The sequence below is a fragment of the Egretta garzetta genome, unplaced genomic scaffold (genome assembly GCF_000687185.1).
Source record: "Egretta garzetta isolate BGI_Z169 unplaced genomic scaffold, ASM68718v1 scaffold68, whole genome shotgun sequence".
NCBI lineage: Eukaryota > Metazoa > Chordata > Aves > Pelecaniformes > Ardeidae > Egretta > Egretta garzetta.
The window spans coordinates 630,926-651,915 of NW_009260774.1; the positions used below are offsets into that span (position 1 = coordinate 630,926).

The 20,990-nt window shown below is 39.1% G+C and overlaps 1 protein-coding gene across 1 annotated transcript in view; it reads left to right on the forward strand.

Moving 5' to 3' along the window:
- Positions 1-20,990, forward strand: part of MYRFL (myelin regulatory factor like) — a 49,060-nt gene that overhangs the window by 27,440 nt on the left and 630 nt on the right. The window contains 12 exon segments of the mRNA XM_035901695.1: positions 54-254; positions 664-772; positions 1,250-1,359; positions 4,869-5,032; positions 6,390-6,453; positions 7,606-7,691; positions 8,466-8,541; positions 8,752-8,947; positions 13,451-13,525; positions 16,285-16,372; positions 16,596-16,670; positions 18,556-18,664. Coding sequence (XP_035757588.1) covers positions 54-254; positions 664-772; positions 1,250-1,359; positions 4,869-5,032; positions 6,390-6,453; positions 7,606-7,691; positions 8,466-8,541; positions 8,752-8,947; positions 13,451-13,525; positions 16,285-16,372; positions 16,596-16,670; positions 18,556-18,664 — 1,353 coding nt within the window.

A 20,990-nucleotide genomic window follows, 5' to 3' on the forward strand; every position in this document is an offset into this window, starting at 1 on the left:
CAATAGTGCATTTATGCTATACTGTATCTTTAAACATATTTTTTTTCTTCCAGGCCTCTAACCCAGGGCAGTTTGAGAATGACAGTGATGTACTGTGGCAGCGAGGACATGTTCCAGAGACAATAGTCTATCATGGTCGAGTAGGAATTAACACAGATGCACCAGACGAAGCACTGGTTGTCTGTGGAAATGCAAAAGTTATGGGCAGAGTCATGCACCCATCTGACAGCCGAGCAAAACAGAATATCCGGGAGGTAAGGGCTGTGGAGTATTTAGGGCATTTATGTTTGCACCACAGCACATGTCTGGATCATTGTTCTGACATGCTGAGCAGCTTCTTTATCCTGGGTGTGCTGAAATGCTGGCCTAAAGAAATCGGGTGTACCTCTGTGCTCTGTAGAGCCATCGCCTATGGACTTTGGAAGAGGATGACCATAGAAGCTGGGGTTTTCTGTGTAAATGGGAGTTGTCAGACTGAAGGGTAACTGGCCATACAAGTACAAATAGCACTCTGCTAATGGGGAATGAGAAGATTGTCCATATTTTTCAGTGCAAAGATTGGCCAAATGGCCATGTCAGGCTTGTTGCTATCTCACTGAAGTCCTAGATCCCATGACCCTTGTTAATGTTTCAACATATGAGTCTTGGTATTTGTCCAACCAGGTCGATACAAATGAACAGTTGAGAAGAATAACACAAATGAGGCTGGTGGAGTATGACTACAAGCCTGAATTTGCATCTGTTATGGGAATAAAAAATACCCATGAAACAGGTATTCAGTCAGCTCTCTTCTCATGTTTCATTAACTTCCACTGTTCTTTGTGCCATAGTGCCTTTTAACACCTTGCTACTTCATCCTCATTTCTTAGGATACTACAATTGCACACTTCTCTATGTTTCTTTTGTGATACAAAAATGCCCAAATTAAGTATTTCTGGTAATTTTCCAACTTCCGTTTCAATTTATAAAGGTAGGAGGTTATTTTTCCAGAGGTTTAATGAAAATGAAATATGTGATCACAAATAATTTTGTTCTTATTGCAGAGGAATTGGAATTCTAAAGGTTTCTGTTTGTTTTCTGTGGAATGGAAAAAAAAAAATGAAATCCTGGATGTTCTTACTACAGAGAAATTCTAGATCATGTTTGGCCCGACCTGTAGCTTTTAGGATGGTCAACTCAAAGCATACAACCATTGTCCACAATATACCACTGCGTTTCCTGACTTTAGTTTATCTTATCTTGTGAACAGGAATAATAGCCCAGGAAGTGAAGGAGCTTTTACCTCAAGCTGTTAGAGAAGTTGGAGATGTTTCATGTAATGGTGGAGAAAAAATAGAAAACTTCCTCATGGTTGACAAGGTATGGTCTTGAGAGAGAAAGTGGAGGTGTGTATTTAGACTGTTCCTTTTGTATATGGAGCTATAAAAACACACTATGCTTTATATGAAGCTGTAGGCTTCCACGTGTATTTACAAAAATAGGAGTTGGCAAATCCTTGAGAAAAACTGAACCGCCAGGTGTTAGTAAATGGCTGAATCTTTTAATGACAAAAAGTGAAACTTCACTGAATAAAGGTGGATAGCTTTGCTGAGTAAAGGTAGGTAGCGATTTCATAGCACTAGTCCAACAAGTGGGACTCCAAAACATTCTTTGTGTTTAAGGTAATTAAGTGTTCCAAAAGTGAATTAAGCAATGATGCCATTCTATTTGTTAAATAAGAACTTCCTTACTCTAATCTTGGTGTAATCACTTCATATGAAATACAAATGCTAGCTCTGTGGCAAGGTTTTTTTGGCCATCTGAAATCCTTATTATAGCTTCAAAATCATATACTGTAAAATGTTTATGGCACGTTATTACTATGCTCATAGGTTGGAAACAATGCCTTAGTCTATTGTCCTGCGCTCTCTTCCCCTATTCTGGCTGTAGAAGTAGGACTGCAAGGGGCTGTCAGTCAGAGAGTCCAGTCACGCATGACCGCAGGCAGCGCTTGTCCACAACATTGCTCCGAGCGGCCCCTCTGTTGAGTGCTGTTTCACTGCAGGTCAAGGACCACCTCCCAGCTTTTTCCCGCTTAGAGCTGATGATGGGGAGAGGGAGGTTTTACAGATTGGTAACCTTGTCTTGTCTGGATGATGTCATGAACACAATCCTGCATTCATTACAATCATGCATTCTTTCATGGTTCTGTAGAAAGCACAAGTTTACACCGCCAAACTTGGAGAAAATACCTATAACAAATACTGCATTTCACTTGTCTTCTTTTGATAGGCTACTAATTAAGTTAAATTCATAGGTTAAATCTGCTAGACTATATTCCTTATAAAGGAAGCATGAATTAGACACATGAATAAAGCTGTGGAAAGAGCATGTTCCAGAGATACTGTTGAAAAGGAGACTTTTAAAAAATTTGGTCAGGGTTCCAGCCTGTAGCTGATTTTTAGATGGTCATGGAAGAGCAGTGGTGTGAGATAGTGACACTAGGTTCATTTTGCCCTATCATAGAATCATAGAATTCTTTAGGTTGGAAAAGACCTTTAAGATCATCAAGTCCAACCGTTAACCTAACCCTGCCATCCCACCACTAAACCATGCCTGTTACAATGTGTGGCAGCTGAAGCATCATTTGCATTTTTGAGCCCCCCACAAAACTGTTTATGGGTATTTAGTTTTTTTTCTGACAAAACTTTCAGGTTGGACACGTGAGCTTTTGATGTATATCTCTCTGCTGAAATATCACACAAAATACCATCTATAACAGTGCCTCACAGCACTGCTGTTTGGGCCCAGTGTGTTCTTTTTCTACTCTGTAGCTTGGTTCTCTGGACAATGCTTGCCAGAATGGCTTCCAGGGATGTGACCTAGCAAATGGAAGCTGTGATTCTAAAAAAAAATGAGTTGTTACAACAATGGCTTTTTTGCTGCTTAGCATTTTCTTAACTACTTGGCTAGGTCTGGAATCACTTCACAAACACTTTGACATTGTTTTAATACAGTTAGGTAAATCTGTGCTTTCTGCCCTTTCTCCTAACACCTGTGGCACAACATGTGAATGTCAATTCTATGACCTTTGGGGTGATGGGGCAGGAAAGATCTGTGTTTTAACAGCTTAAGATGTGTATTGAATTCAGAGATTTGGAACATCTGATGTCCAGGTGGAACATCTGCTTTAAATGTCTGGAGCTCCCAACTCCAGAATAGCTCAGTACCTTGAGTAATAAATGGACATTTCTTCATATCTTCACTTTCAGTTAGGCAGGTGATGAGGCCTTGAACTTTGTTATCTCACCTTCCAAGCTTAATTGCAGATAAGCAGGATATTGGCTGGTTTAGCTGTGTCTCTTTGTCAGTTACCTGCTTGGAGTTGTCGAACTCTGTAAAATTAATTGAGTGCATTACACATTTGAACCAAGCTCTGCTACTTCCTAGAGAAATGTCTCAACCTTGTGGAAATTCACTATTTTGGGACAAGAATCTTTCTTCTCATCTCAATCGCACTATGCTCAGTACTTTGGCATCGGTGGGACAGTAAAACTCTAATCAGTCCTTTTTTCCCAAAGAAAGGATTCCTTCATTTTGCCAGTGAGCCATTTTCTCAGCTAGTTGAAGTCACCTAGAAGAGATTCATGCATGACTTGAAGAGAATGGAAAGGACAACTGCTACATATCATTGATATGAGAACGAGTGGCTGTATAAATGATTTCACAGTTCTAGGAACAGGAGGTTATTTTGAAGTCACTTTTTAGTTAAGCCGGCTGTTGGTCTTCTGGCAGTAGAGACATTTGCAACTTATTACCAATACCTGTGCTCTGGTTCTGTTTATACGAAATACTGTCTCTTTCTGTGGAATGTGGTCACCTTTAGAAGAAAGGTGTGCGTGGCATTTACAACGTGAAAGGCAAAACTCTGCTTTTGCCTTAGTTCTGCATGACTTAACTAGACTGGAATACTTGGCAACATTAACTGCAGTAATAGCTTCATCCAAGGTTTAATGGCATCGGCCTGGTTGTACATTAGTATAAGAAAGCCATTCTTTCAAACACAGCAAAGAAAGTATGCTGTTACCGTGCTCCTGCAGTGGATCAGTAACCATTTTTGGTTCAGAAATGGATAAAATACTTATTACATGGATGGTTGTACTGAGGGCTTCTCCAGCAGCAGACTGATACCTAGATGATAAGCAGGGGGTAGAAGAATAGAAGGCTTTTTCTGGGTAAAATATTCTGAAGGAGTAAATGGAGGGTGTTTGAACTGTGTTAGTTGTGGACCTGATCATGGTATTAGAACTTACAGGACTCCTGTAAATGGCTGGAGAGGTTGAAGGGGAGAATAAAATATTATGCTGTCACAGCTTGACCTCTGGTTTGGATCTTTCCCCAGCTCACATATTCCTGTGTGATTCACACACTGCGTACAACATGGATAGGAACTCTGGCTTGTCTGAGCCAAATTAGTCAGTCCTGCAGGTGGATGGTTGGAGGTACATTTGCTAAGGGATTCTGAAATCTATGTTCAGCTGCAGCACTACAAATCAAACAGTAGATGCCTGTTGTGACAGTGTTAAGGTTTAAAATTCAGTACAGTGTGAAGGTAAAATATAGTTTAAATTCTTGGTCTACAAAGCCCTTCAGGTTCTTCAAATTTTTCTGCAAGTCCAATTTACTGCAAATTGAACATAAGCAATTTTTACAATCTAGACAAAGGTTTTTATCGTCATAAACACATCCCATTTACAGTGAGTTAACTTGTGTTTGCATTTTAAATATTCAATGTATATTAATATAGGTGAATTCAGTACTCATTACTGCTTGTTACATCTGACTGATGAATATAGTGTATCTAATTTTGTCATTGTTTTTCTTCTCAGGATCAGATCTTTATGGAGAATGTTGGTGCTGTAAAGCAGCTTTGTAAACTAACCAACAATCTTGAAGTCAGAATAGAAGAGTTGGAACAGTGGAATAGGAAACTGGCCAGGCTGAAACGGATGAGCAGTTTAAAGTCAACAGTCAGTGAAGAAAGCAAAGTCAGGTACCTCTGTCTGGAATGTTCTCTGATAGTTGTCACAGAAATTGGTAAAGTGGTCTCTGTGGTAGAATCACAGAATGGCAGGGGTTGGAAGGGACCTCAGGAGGTCATCTAGTCCAACCCTCCTGCTAAAGCAGGGTCACCTAGAGCAGGTTGCACAGGACATCATCCAGACAGGTTTTGAATATCTCCAGAGAAGGAGACTCCACAGCCCCCCCTGGACAGCCTGTTCTAGTGCTCTGTCACCCCCAAAGTAAAGAAGTTCTTCCTCATATTCAACTGAAACCTCTTATGTTTCAGTTTGTGCCCATTGCCCCTTGTCCTGTCGCTGGGCACCACTGCGAAGAGTCTGTCTCTGTCTCGTGACATCTACCCTTAAGATATTTGTGCGTGTTGATGAGATCCCCTCTCAGTCTTCTCTTCTTCAGGCTAAATAAGCCCAGCTCCCTCAGCCTTTCTTCATAGGGGAGATGCTCCAGTCTCCTAATCATTGTTGCCCTCTTCTGGACTCTCTCTAGGAGTTTCTCGTCTTTCTTGAACTGGGGAGCCCAGAACTGGACATAGTACTCCAGGTGGGGTCTCACCAGGGCAGAGTAGAGGGGGTCTATAACCTCCCTTGACCTGCTGGCCACACTCCTCTTAATGTGCCCCAGGATACTATTGGCCTTCTTGGCAACAAGGGCACATTGCTGGCTCATGGTCAGCTTGTCATCCACCAGGACTCCCAGGTCCCTCTTGGCAGAGCTGCTTTCCAGCAGGTCAGCCCCCAGCCTGTACTGGTGCATGGGGTTCGACCTCGCAGCACAGCCATCACAGAAGTGAAACTTTCACAGAAGTGAAAACTGATTTTGCTTGACAGTGTAGTTCAGCTCATTTCCAGCATTTAAGTTGTGCAAAAAATGCGAATTTCTCCTATTTTTTAACTATCTGACAAAATTAATATTTGAAATGGCTGTTAAATTGCAGTCATTTTTGTAATTGCTTCAGTTGCATAAAACAAGGGCAGATTATGCCCAGTTACAGCCCTGGAGCTTGGAAATTGCTGCTAAGAGAAATCTGCAGAGCGTCTTCTGCAAGAAAGAATCTTCATTAGTGCTTCAGTGGAAGTGATGAGCATTTCCTATTTCTAAACCGTTTCCTCGAGTTTTCTTTGAAAGCAAATGTAGCATTTAATAGCATTCACTTGAATGAGTTAACTGGAGGCCTTTGTTCTTGAAAATGAATCTGATGACACTTCTGCCTTTCTCTTTTTTAAATATTAAAATTGCAAAAGCAAGTGACATTAACACCCTATTGAAAATGTCTCTCATTTATTAGTTGCTGAAGCATTTGAATATTAAAGAGATTTTGTCTCTTACAGCAGGTACAGTCGAGCTGCTAGTCTTTTGCCATCAAAAAAATCAGTCCAACTAAAATCCAGCAAGGTGAGTAAAATTAAACATATGAAATATGCCCATGAGAGAGTTTTTGTAAGTGCTGAAATACTGATGAAAGCTTTAATGTTTCTAAATATAGGCTCAGATTCCATAGCCAGAATTATTTAGTGTCATGCTAGAATCTTAATAACTAACTATACTGAGATATAAAATACATGAGACACTTCCGCTTCTTGCCTGTACATTGTGTGTGTGAGTAGGTCCATGCTGTGTGATGGTGTAAAGGAGGAGACCTCAGCAGGAGAGAGTTGTTGAACCTGTAGATGTGCTGACATGGTGCAGTGCAGCCTTGCACAGAAATGCTCATTTCAGTTTGGAAGTCTGCACAGTGATAATTCTTCATCAGCTTTCTTCCTTGGATGAGTCTTTACTGTGGTTTGTAGTTAGCATCTCCTGTTTTGTGCTGGATAATGCTGTCTTTCTGGTGGTTAAGACCTGCATAGGATGTCGTTGCTATTGCTGAATGACTTTCTCTTGCTCATATCCTGGTATAGAAAGAGGAGATCCCTTTTCACAGTGATTGAATGAGTTAGGGAATATATGTTGACCTTTTCCAAGACTGTTTTCCTAGGCTGCTAGGTCCTGTTCTTTAAGATGAACCAGTGCTCATTTGCATACCTTGCTTTTCCCTGTGCCAAAGAGCAAGAAAAATAACAGGTCAAATGTTCTTTATTCCATGACAATCAAATGCTCCATCATCTAAGAGCATCCTACTTGTTTGGAAAGTGCCTTTCTTCTGTATTTACACCAGCCTTGGTTTAATATGGTCTGAGCACGTACTGAAAGCTTTTAGTTCTGTCCACTGCTTACTGAGTTAATTTGATTTTTAAATACTTCAAGTGTATGAAAAGTAGCAGGAAGAAAAGAGAAGGAGCTGTTATTTTTACCCACCCTTTCTTCCTGTGTAATGTTTGTATCCCCAGGCTATGAACAGTGTGCAGTGCACTCACAGTTTTAGGAAACCTTTCATTACTTAAGTTTTTCTCTTCAGATGTTGACCCCTATATAAAGATGACTTGTATGGCTCCTCTGAAAGGAACAAGTTTAACTTAAAGTCAGACTACTGTAGTATTTCTTAATCTACTAATAGTAGCTTAGTCATGTGCCACTGAAATTAACCAAACATTTTTGTTTTTGTAGGTTTGTTTGTCAAAGAGGAAAGAGTCTTGCTCCATGAAGATTTTCCGGGTGACTATAATAGCTTTGATTGCTATTATGGCACTATGGTAACAATTGATTATCAACAAGTTGACTTGTTTCTCCCTTCCCCTTTCTACTTATCTCATCAGAAATAAGACTGCAATTTTTTCTTTTTCTCACCCTTCCTACCAAAAGAACATAATGTATTAAAATTGACAGTGAATACGCCTGGTAATCTTGTAAAGTTGAAATCGTTTTAGAAAAGTGAGATACTCCTGTGGTGCACACCCAACTACTCTCTGTCCATGTCACAATGTGTGGTGCACCTTGAATGTAGCTCGGTGGCTCGTGCTACAGATCCAAAGCTGGACTTGTGAGACTCTGCATGTTTTATGCAATCATTTTGCGCTTAAGTACAATTTTGGATGTACAGGGCGATTCTGTTGTGCAAAATGAAGCTGGACTTGTTCCCAATGTGGTGGGCAATCTTGTGACTCTGGAAGTTTAACTTGTGACATTGGACTTGTGGAAAGGAAAGTACTCTCTGCACATTTGAGATTGCCATTTTCTGTTTCCAGTCCAAAAACCTGTGGCTGACAATCTCTCTGTGAACTGAGTACTTGGTGTTGTGATTCTATTTAGAATGGAAAACTGACCATATTTTGTGTTGAATTTAGCTGTATACAAGTATCTGACCTAAAACCCATTAGATTCAGTCGAAATGCCTTCCACTAAAGGGGAAGTGGTTAGATAGTTAACTCTTATACTACTACATTTGGACAAGGTGCTGTAAAAGTGTCATTCATATGATGTTACTTAAGAGATGGATGTAAATCTACAGAATAATTCTCTTTCTACAGTGCTTTGACAATATCGACCCTATATTTACTTAGCGTTCATGACAGACATTTTGAAAAACATCCGATTTACAGGCAAGTAGTTGAATTAGTGTTAGTGAATTAGAATTAGTAATAGATTGTGGACCAATCTGTTTGGTCCACAACTCTGATGTCCATTTCTTAATTAATTGTTTTTCTTTTTCTTCATCAGCAGTACCTCAAGTTCTTAACTCTGCTGGTCTGCATACATGTAACAGGCTTTCGATTTCTGTACTATTATAAAATGCTAATAGAGACACAGCACTAGTGAGAATTATGTCTTTTTTTTTTCCCTTTAGCATTGCAGGGGGAAATCACAATTTCTCAGAGTACGCAACCCATCAGCAGGATCCCTGAAGTGAATTTCTGTGACATTTTGCCTTGTGACAAGGTCTATTGTTGTCCAATTCATCAACAAAAAGTCAAATCTCTAAGTTACGAGGAAACCGATGCAAAGGGGAAACGTAAGTCGAGACATTAATTTCTGTTATTTAGCATTTGAATAAACACTACATGAAGAGTGTGGGGGAAGGGGCAAGAATCTTTAAAGGTAGTTAGCTTCCAACAAAAGTGCCTAGTTCAGAGGATTTAAAAAATCCTGATGTAACTAATCACCACTGCAGTCAATATGTTTTTGAAAAATGTGGCCTGGTTACTGTTAAGAGTTCTGGGTCCTAAGATGTTTTGTCAGGTGTCACTGTTCTGCCTGGCCATTCATGTGAGCCAGAAAGTCACTAATCCTTTTAATTAACCTTTGGCTGCTGTTGACCGGGAGTTGATTGGGGGTAGCGGAGGGTGAATTAACAGATGTAAAAAAACCAAAACACTTGATGGTGTCACAGTGTGGTGATATTACATCTTTTCTGTGGGCAGAGACAGAAATTTAATTGCCAGAAAATATAAAACTTAGAATTAAAACTGCTCATTCAGGCAGGGTTTTTGAGTAGAGAAATGTTATTCAAAGGCAGAGCTCTATGAAATGAATTACTTGTATTGGAATGAATTCTCTTTCAGCTATTGTCTACCAGATGTTATGTGTGTAATATATGAGTAGGTGTATTGTTTATAATATATTTTTTATATTTATAATTTTGTTTATAATATTTGTAAGAAAGATTTTATACATAAAGGTATGTACCAGTTATTGGAATCTGTATCCCTCTTTCCCAGACCGTAACACTGTCAGCGTCTAGAAGCAAGTGTTAGTATTACTAAATCCAGCGTTCATAGTCTTCCTTTCTTGGCTTTGGGAACAATTCTTGCACCAACCACAGTTGACGAGTTGAGGTGAAATCGGGGACAAATGCAGTTCAGCCTCTGATGTGCAAATGTCTACCAGGGCAGGCATTGCCAATTGCTCTGACACTCTTACCACACAAACTGTTGCAGTGGGATTCACCCACTGGCCGTTCTTTACACTGCAAAGTGCTGTTGTCTGCAGACAAGCTGCGTGTGAGTGGTCCTTGTGATTCTTGTGATCAGTACTGCAGTAAGCCCTGTGGCAGGTATAGCTCAATGTGGTGCCTCCAAGAGGTCTTACCTAAGGGAACTGTAGACGGATGAAAATGAAATACGAAAACCTTCTATCCCCAGCTGGCTGCTTTTCATAGTATTAGGTGGCAAGGAAGATAAGAATAAATACAAAGCATTACCTTCTCAAGGTCTTATGCTCCAAATAGCATTAAGTGTGGATCCAAGAGTAAAAAATCTGCACAGTACACAAGCTACTGAAAGATTTCAGATCTGCACAAGTTTAATGAAGCTGAATGTACCCCCAGACGGAAGGTAACAATGTCAATATGAAATCCAAACAGAAGGAAAACCAACAAGCTGCTTAATGTAGCTGCAGCCAAGATAAATGAAAAGGAAAATGTTTTCAGAACAAAAAGCTAGGAGTTAAATATGGGGAATAATCAAGATAAACAGTGGATATTTTAGAATCAGATGATTAGTCTGATTCATGGGAAGATAAAACTATTTGACATTACAGTTGACTTAAATGCTGAATTAGGGGTTCGTATTTAACCGACCTTTTACTGTTCCACCATGCGATACCTGAATTCTTTGGGTACAGGCTGCTACTGAGTGCGTACAGTATAGATCCTAATCCCTTGCATCTCAGATTTGTCGAGGAGAAGGCTGTTAGGAGTGTTGAAGTAGAAACAAAAACATTCACAAGCAAGAAAAAAATGTATTGATCAAAAATTCAGCACATCTTTATGTAGGCTAGCTTAATGTGCCCTTTTTCCTCATCCTTTATTTGTTTTAGGAACTGGTATCTCTGAGGGATTTAGACTTTTGAACTCCTGTTGATTTCAGTGGAAAGCAGGAGCATGAATATCCTTCAGCATCTGGGCCTTTCCTGCTCTCTGTTTCCGTGCCATTAGGTCTCATTTCTCACCCCTTCATGTTAAGCGTCCCTGCTACCAGGGTCTGTCCGTACTTTCTCTAAGAGCGTTGTTTCTCCCTGGTGTCTCTCCTCTCACAATAAAAGCTTGGTGAAGGCTCCTGCTGGATTTTGGTCAATTTTTTGCATTTTCTTTGTTGTCATCAGATGGTAGTTAATGGATTCATAGCAAAGTACTACCACAAGAAATCATCAGCAGGTTTTTTTCCATACTGCTTATAGAATATTACAACTCGTGTGAATTAAAACCAGAAAGTGCTTGAGGAAAAAAAAAAGATACCAAATTTATTGGATGAGTTTATCTGAATCTCATGTGGAGATAATGGTTGTCCTCATTACATTCTGGTTGTTCTTGTACTTTTATATTTGTTATTGAATTGGATCTTCGCATCCCATCACCCCGCCTTTGAGAAAACCATCAGAGTTACCGTTACGTGATAGAGTGGAAGTTTACCACAATTCATTGAAAGCTACTACAGTGTTTTTTGGTAGTTCCTGGTGTTCTCAACTGGAAACTTGAGCTCCACATACAAATAACTTCAGGGTCCTGTTTTCTGTATTTCATTTGGATTGTATCAGCTTAAAGGACAATGAAATAGTGATTTTATAGAGACTAAAAAACAAAGTAAAAATAATCTTCTGTACTGGTTACTGACTCAGAGTTTAAATAGTTGAAATCTTGGAGAAGTAAATCTGTCTTCATCCTAGTTTCTATACAGATTTCTGATTACCACTTAATGCTTTCTTCCATCATCTGTCAAAGAATCACAGTATTCAGTGTTTATTAATTCAGAGTATGTAATAAATATTCCTGCCAATACTTGCACAGCTGAAGTATTGTATCTACAGAGCGAATATCTTTCTTTCAGTGAGCAATCTTTTACCTTTACCAGGGGATATAGGTTTTCCTACAGAATAATTTTGTTAATGGAAATGTAAAAAGGCAGGGAGTGTTGAATGCATTGCTAACATACCTAAGCTATTAAGAGAAAACAGAAGAAAGTGAAAGGAAGATGTGATGACTGGTTCGTAAATTAAAAGTAAGAATGAGAGAGTGAATAGGTCTTTTTTAGATCTGCCTCAAGACCTACTGTACATGTGTAACTGATTGCATGTGTTCAGTTGCTGTTTTTCTAGGTGTGCGGAAGCAGACCACAGTGTAAAGAACTGGGACAGCAGATGACTACTAAATGCAACAGTTACTACCTAAGTTGGCAGAACTGGCAAATCTGTATGCTGAGCAAGTGAATAAAAAATGAATTCAGGGAATAACTAGCAGCAGTATCACAGATTCATATCAAAACACAACAATGATGGAAAATCCCAGAGATGATTTTGTATTGCATTGCTTCTGGGTCCTCAGATTCCAGTTGTTAATGTTTTTCCATGCTCTCAGTCAGCTACTAGCATGAGGAAAGCCTGAATTTTCATATTTCCCAATACTGAAATGAAAACCAAAATCTGAAATGAATAATAAAACAGTAAGGTCAATCCACCTTTCTTCTTTCAATCTCAGTGAAATAATGCATTTGATCCTTCCTTTTGCAAAACAGATTTTTATACAATGAAGCCGTGACTTCTGTTCTAAGCAGTCATTTTGAAATCAGAATGTTTCCTTTGGAAAACACGGCACTGGAGTGTTTTGGTATTCTAGGAATATATGATTCCATTTTTTTCCCAGATGAAATGGTATTTGATGAAGCATGTTTAGGCATGATCAACGTTTCTCAGTGCCGGTTTATTGGTAACGTGTCTCTGGAGAGATTCTTGGCTGGCAATTAGTGTAAAAGCACAGGAATAGCTTTAAACCATTTCCCATGAGCTTGAAGAGCCTTTTGCCTTCCCCAGGTTTTGCAATATGATGATTATTCAAAAGATCTTTTGAAGATCTTTTAAAGAGAAAATGAATAGAGTAAAAAAAAATAAATCATCAGCTTATATTTCCCAGCCTAGTTCAATGTTTGAAATTACAAAGGTGACATCAGTGAAGGTGGTGATTATGTTGTTAAAGCTGGGTATTAGTTTCTTTAATTTGGTGACTCATCCTTCTCTCCCTGAAGTACTGTGTATCACTTGGGTCAGTCCTTGGCGTCTTACAACTCACATTCAAAAAGCTAAGTTACTCCCCTGGCCTATGTTTGTGTGGCAGATGCTTATTTATTCGTTTTCTCCCTGATAAGAAAGATGTAGCTTTATGATCGACTGTATTTGTGCTGAAGTGCCTGACTGGATGTTGACTTTTGCTTTGCCTCTCTATTGTAACAATTGGTGATATTCTGTGTGTGGGATGAAATCTTTTCTATTAGGGTATTTTTTGAAATGTTTTAGATATCCTGTAGAATTTCAAAAGCTTGTTTCTTGTTATCTGCAAACTTCTTTTGACTGTATATATCTTCTCCTGAATAGAGATGCTTTGTATTTTCAATGTTTCTCTTGTTGGTTATGCATGCCTTTATCCAAGAGATAATTAACAAAACATCTTCTGGTGTTGTATTCATATTTTGCTGGTACAACTGTGCAAGGCTAACTTGGGGACATTTGTACCTATGTGCTTTCACAGGAAACAAAAAGGACATGTTACCTGAACGAGATCCAGCCAGAAAATCTAACAGAAGACCTGATCTTGGAAATGACTGTAAGTCCCATATTTTAAAAAAAACCTCTTGAAATGTATAATTGTGTAACTTTGAGGAGCTACCTTTAGGCTTGGAATTCTGCTGCTGGAATTTAGAGAAGTTTCATTTATAACTGGTCATTATAGAGAATTAGCACTTAGGAATCTATTAAATACCTGTGATTCATTATAATTTTCTTGTCATTGCAATTTATTCTTACATCTTAGATTTTTATAGACATTCTGGCTGCCCTCTCTAGAGAGTTCTTAGACTTTGCTTCAGGTGCAATAAAATGACAAGTGACATTTTCCTTGACGGGCTGAAATCATGTAAGGTGCTCAGCACTGCTAACCCTTATATAGCAAAATGCTTAAGCATATGAGTGTGGTACTTGTGTGCAGGAGATGCATGATACACTGTAAAGGAAGTGTTTGGGGTTTGGCCCAGTTGCCCTAATGGATTAAAAACGTCAGCTGCTGAAAGGAGCCATCTCTACCTTAGGATCCAGATACTGCCTGCATCAGTGGAGATGAAATGAAGTTCTTCAGCACAGGACATTTAGCTTCCTTTCAGGCTCCTCTTTTAGTGACCATGCACTGCTGTCAGAGCTAGTCTGTGCTGAAAGTACTGATTCTTTTCTGTGAAGATGAGTATCTGCTGATTATGTATGTTATAATGGCACACTCTCATTCAATATAAGCAGGATTATGCCTTGTCTCTTATGTTTATGTGGATGCTTTGGTTTAGGGTTTGGGTTTTTTATAAATGCTCTATTAAATATTAGGCAACATTTGGATAATAAAACATCTATACACTGGCATGCACTTAAAGCAAGTTGCTACCGGGGGCCATGTGAGGAACAGAACACAGGTTCTGCTTGTTGCCTGGGTATGTCCCTGTGGGATGATCTGGGAAAAATCTTTTTTTACATGGCTACACACCTCAGAAAAGAGCCTCTGTGGCATTACTATGATACATGTTGTAATGAGATGCTGTGTCACAGGGAAGTGTTCATCTGGGCTAGTTCTTTGAGATGAACATGCTCAATTTACCTCTGTGCATACGTGTGGATATTTGCACGCTGAAAGTTAAGTATACGCTACCCCACAGACGTTTTATAATCAGAGCACAGGCCAGCTTATAATCATCAGGTTTCTTTGCGAAGTAGGGACCTGTTGCTGTAGAACAGAGGAACAGAAACACAAAACCAGTGTTCACAGTGCGATGTGAAGAGCAGGCGTGGGCCTCCTGAACCAGGCCCTTCTTATGCTTTCTGCACCATGTTGCAAGGCTTAAAATCAGCAGCTTGAGGATGTAGGCAATAGATGAAGTCATCTGCTGATGGCTGGCACACTCCCTGCACACTTGTGCCTTCCCCAAACCATTAGCAATGTGAGCCTAGGTGCACTTGGGGGGATTAAACTTGTTTGGCCCCTTCCGTTTGAGGCCCTCCACAGTTCAGACAGAAGTGGGCTTGTTTAGGGGGACTGAGATGCTGGAATTCCGAACTATGGACCCGCACTGATCAGATGCTGTAGATACACCCACAAGAAATAAGCTGCTCAGGATGCAGCTCAGTGCAGTGATCGCTAGGCCAGCTGTGAAAGCAAAAGCTGTGCTGCTGTGGTAGCCACTGGTTCTTGCCGCCTTACTTTCCTCAGGGTTAATCTGCCTTGGGGAAGAGGCACGCCATCAAGGCTATATTCTTTATCTCACCATAACTGGCCACCTTAGAGAACACCTGCATGGCACAGAGATGCTGGCCCAAGGTATCACAGGAAGCCTGTGGCAAATGGGGGAACTTCATCCAGCCTGGTTAGGGACATAATCACTCTGGTAACTCATCTTTCCTGGTAATCAGCACACCAGCTATGGTCTGAAGTTGCTTTTTTCCCCAGAAACGAGTTTTTTTCAATTACTGGTGTCTAGATATCTAACTGCATTGCATGCTGCCCCGAAACATATTCAACATGTGCATATGTATAAATGCAATGTATATACATCTGTTGATACATAGGATGTTGAACTAATTCTAAAATACAAAATTTTGTAGAGTTTTTTATTCCATATTTCCATTCCTCAGACTGTAAACTTCCTCCAAGTTAAAGATGTAAATCTTGGGAAGATATCAAGGCGGTATCCTGCTAACTGCTGTTTTTAATTGTTCCTATTGCCACAGTTTCCTTAGGATCAAAGGGCATATTTTTGGTTAGCTGATCATATTTGGATTCATATTTCCTGATATCCGTATACGTAGAATATTTCAAACCTCTGAAGTTCTTGCAAGTTCAAGGCAGCATTTTATGAAGAAATTACAATATTCATTAGAGTTAGGTAGTTTTTCAGCATGTAGGATTAGAAACAAGTTTTGTTGCATTCCGAATTATTTCTCTCAGCAATGACAACGTTTTTCAAATTAATAGTTACTTGCATGAGCATGGCTTCTAGTGCATCAAAATGAACGTTGGCACATTTGTATCCTGCTTGGACTACCATCAAAACAGCCTTCAATGTCTGCCCAAAATAAAATGTTACAACATTAGGTGCCTGCCCAGGATATTTGTCGCTGTAAATCGAACAAGGATCTTATCTCCCCTGTAATGGTAGAACGAAGGTAATCAGCCAAACACTTTTTACTGAGCACTAATGTAGACCTGGAGCAACTCCTGTAGTGGCAAGCAAGGGAGTAGATGCCACTGTACTAACTGCAATTTTATTATGCTTTTATTGAAGATTTCTGAACTAATCAAGAAGAAAACCTTATTCTTAATATTTTTAGGGATTGATACAACAATCAGTTCCATACAGATTTTGGAAACTCAGCAAAGCATTGACAATCGGTATTGCAGTAAAAATCTACAGTGTGGGTAGGTAAATTGTTTTATTATGCTTTATTGTGCTGGAATAGAATACCATTAATGTGGCATGGCTACTTGGCTAGGTCTTTCTCACAGCTGTTACCTCTACTGTGCAGGAGTTTTTTTCTACCTTTTGATATTTTTTCTTTTTAAATTTAAATACAATTTCCATGTTTTTGCAAAGAAAAAACCTATCTCAAAATCTTACGTGCATTAACGCCACCTTTTTCAGGTCTGGAAATTACAGCTATGTTATTCCTGTTAACAAACATACACCCATGGATGTAGAAATCTCACTGGAAATAAAGTAAGTACAATTAAAGATAATACATATATAACAAAACAGTGGTTCATTTTTTTTTTTTTATAGTAATTCTTGCCTGATTTCTATTGTGACACTAATTTGTCCCTATTCAGAGGAGTGGGGCAAATCTATGCACAGCTAAGTTCTTAATGTAGACCTTTGGGTAGATCCTTTGCTGTAGCATAGGCCCAATGCCATGCTCAGCCGAATGACAAATTCCCCCATTAATGTAGATTAATATCTGATTAATATGCAGATTAACATGAACCCAATAGTCTTAAGGTTCCGTTTAATAGTCATTTGAGCAGACACATATGCATATATTAGCAGGATTGTGGCCTGTAGACTAGGGATTTGAGCTTTTTTGGTGTAGAGAAATATGATTAGGAACATGTATATATAAATCCAGAGAACACGTTTTTGGCCTGTTGTGCCAAGCACTGTAAAAGGGGATGTTTGTGCAGGAACCTCTGGTAATGCATAAAATTGTGACTCACAGTGGGAATAAGCAGCAAACTTATTCCTCTCAGCAGACATGTTCTCCTCAAATAAAAGCCTGGCTCCATTACGTTCTCCGAGAAGTAACAAGTCCTCTCTTTTTGGGCTCTTTGAGAAAGGCCAGCAATAGCCAGAACAGCTGCCAAACACTCTGCTTGATGACACTTCATGACTCCAGTCTCTTCAAGAAAGGGCTCTGTGAAGTTGTGGTCTTTAGGTCTAATCTCTCAATCTTGAGTATTATCTTTATAAACATCCGCCTTTTTCAGATAAGAGGAAATATAACAGTACTCCCAAAATGCCTGCTTGTTTTCTACAGCAACTGAAAAATCTGTCTTTTAAGTGTATGCCATTATAAACTAATAATGCAACCCTCCCATGTAGGGAATAATACATCATACTCGGAGTTTCACTTTAGTGGGTGCTGAATTTATTTTCGATACTGGTTTGTGGTTTGGGAGGAGGGGGATTTTCAATATATACCTTTGCTATAAACTTCCACTGAACAAAGCCGCAAACTTAACAAAATCCAAAACGCTTGAGAAAACCCAAACATATTTGGATTATTGCCGTGTCCAAATATTGTAAGACACTGTAACTACTTCATAAATTTGGAAAACTTTTATGCCTGCTGAATAAAATCAAACCAATACACACTACTGACAGCCTGTGTAGGACAGAGAATCTGCTGTATATGAATTATATGCTTTACAACTGGTGTTTCTTAAATACCTCATTAAGGTTGTGAAAGCACACTTTGCTGGGGGTTTTTCATTGTTCCCCACAGCATAAACTGTAAATACTGATGTCACCTTTTCCTCACCTTCTGCTTACATTTTTTTTCTGCTAGCCATTGCCACATCTGAGTTCCTTTGGATCTCCAAGGCATTTTTGTTTGTTTATACTCTTTTCAGAAAAGCCATCTGGTAAGCTAGGAAGTGCTGGAAACTTTCTCTAAGGACAGTTCAGAGAAGATAAAACCACAGGGTCTTTGCTGTTGAAGAATTCTGAATGAAATTCTGCTTTCCCAGACAAAGGCTGGGATATTTTTACTTCTTTTTAATGATCTATTTGCATGTGTACAGTAGCAAATGGGAGTTATTTATATAGGTCTCTGTTTTAACTCTTAATAAGAGTTTTTTTTCCATAAAATTGATTTTGTGTTTAGATGCCCAGGTACCCTCTGGCACAGGTATGTTATGCCTATGCACAATGTAAGCCATGGATTAGGTTTATCTCCTTTATATCAGCCAGTGAAGTAAGCTCCTCTGCTTTATTTCTCCACAGTTCAATTCTTTGATTTTTTTGCCTTGTATGTATTTTGTATTTGTATATATGATTTTCCTATTTAAGAGCAATCAGATAATCCTTGTTTTTCTCTTTCTTGAAGCACCACAGAACCATTAATTATATTTCTCTGCAAAGTCACATTTGGAAATTATTGCTCCCGTTATTCTTCAAGCCAAAACAGTAGGAAGGATTTCCTAGAAACCACGCAGGTAAGATTTTTGCAGCAGTACTCTGGCTTGTGGGGAACAATTTTGTGTACTGCCCAGCACATGGCTCTTTTTTCATCTCTTGCATTAAAAGTACTGTGCAAAACTGAAAATAAAATTGAGCTTTATATAGGAAAGTGTTCATTTTTCTGGTGGTTTTTGGCAGTTGAAACCGTACAGTGCTGAACTAATTTGTGATTAGCTTTAATCTCCCCTTGCTCTCCAGAATGGTGTTTCCTTCTATTAGCTCTGTTTGCTTTTCATGAAAGCGTCAGTGTCTCATAAGGAAGATGTCACAATCCCTTGAATGATGCTCTTGATTTGAGCACTGTTGTGTGGTTACATCCTGGAGTAGAGGCGGATATGGAAGGTGGAAAGAACTTGTTATAATACCTTGTTCTGCTGCATAGCCTTATACACCATTGTTTATAAGGAATGAATGAAGCAATAAAAGAGACCATTAAGATCTTCAGCTCCGGAGTGTGGAAAGGAGGGTAGCTCACGCCAGGTAGTCCCCTTGCCCTTGTTAATAATGTATGTATGGGCACTTGGAAAAAACAAATAGTCCATTAGAACCTGACTTATAAAATTAATGCTGCAAAAGTCTGATCTTGATTAAGGCAGTAGAAATCCAAATGGTATTTTGAGTCTGCCAGTCATAGCTGGTTTTGGCATGACCATAATGAGATGCAACCTTTTTGTATGAGTCAGTTTTCTGCTGAATTTTATAAAAATCTATCTAGTGACTCTCTACAAGGACAGTGTTCAGTCTGCTTCAGCGTAACTCACCACCATAGAATCATAGAATCATAGAATATTTTGGGTTGGAAGGGACCCCTAGAGGTCATCTAGTCCAACCCCCCTGCAGGAGCAGGGACACCGCTAACTAGAACTCTATATAGCCCCAGAGATACTTAAGAAATGGAAGTACTTTTCACCCAGGGCCTTAGGAAACAGTCCTCCAAACTCTCATCTATTCTACTGTTTCCGTTATTGCCTTGTGGGTAGTGAATTCCAATTTTTAAGTCTTGAATTCACTGGAAAAAATAGTAGTATTCCCCTTTATTTCTGTGTGAACAGGACTTTACCAATGCATCTCTCTAGGGAAAGTTCTTCATTGTAAAAGCAAGAGTTGTTTACATGTCGTTCTCTGGATTGCGTCAGTGGGAATCAAAGCTGTTAAAACATGTTAGCTTTTCCCAGTAAAAAAATATTTAGAGACCGGATCTTGCAAATTTTTTATCATCTCCAGTAGATTGATAAAGGCCATAAACTCCCTTCACATTAGCTGGAAATAGAAGACTCTTTCAAGGCCTCAATTTGTCCACATTGCTTGGAAATGTTTATACTGGCTAAAACCGTAGGAAAGGCAGAAGCAAGGATGGTAGAATTTCTGAACACATTGTAGGAGAAACCTCCCTGAAGTTGGAAGTAATTTCAGAGTCTTTAGATTTCTGATCTATGATGCCATACGTGCTATGTTTTTAATTGATTTTAAATTGCTACTTTGGTGATTTGTCAAATTAGAGGACTTGGGATACTCCCACCCTCTGCTGACTTTCTGATCAACTTTTCATATGTCTTTGCAAAAAGTTACAGGCTTCTTTGCCACTTCTGCAATGCCATCAGAAAGCCAAAATTGTCCAAGTTTTGACCTGTCTCCTGTTAGTTAATTACAGCTCTGCTGGAATTAACTCAGTCCCAGAGAGTTTTGCTATACAGAAATATCCTTGAAGCTTACTGCCAAAACTGGTCAAAGAGATTTCCTGTGTCAACCTGAAATCAACATCAAAAGACTAAGGCTAACTAGCCTCTAGCAGCAGTGAGCGTTCGGGTTTGATGTGGCTCAGAACAGAAATGCTGCCTAGTTGAAGAAGTTTTTTTCAAGGGGATTTTCTTAGGGACTGGAAGGCTTATTCCATACAAAAGGGCAGGACAAGCAGTCATTTGGACTCAGCAGTCTCACGTTAAGTTCTGTCATGTGAACATGCCATCTCCAACAGAGAGAATGTGGCAGAAATTGAAGGGAGGAGGGAAAGATGAAGGAGTTGAGACACTATAAACTGAGGAAATAAATGTTACCATGGATCATTAGGTTAAAAAGAGGTGAGGATTGAATTTTTATTTTATTCAATGTAGCATAAACATTTCAGATACAAAATGTATTCTTTCATTTGTACATGGCAGGACACTACAATCAAAAATAGCATGAAATCTTGCCTGCATCTGTTTTTGAAATACTGAATGAAGATGTTTCTCATATCTTTAGAATATATAGAGGAACTTTCACTGCCTTCTGAGGACTACTAAAGTTGCTGTTTCAAAATCA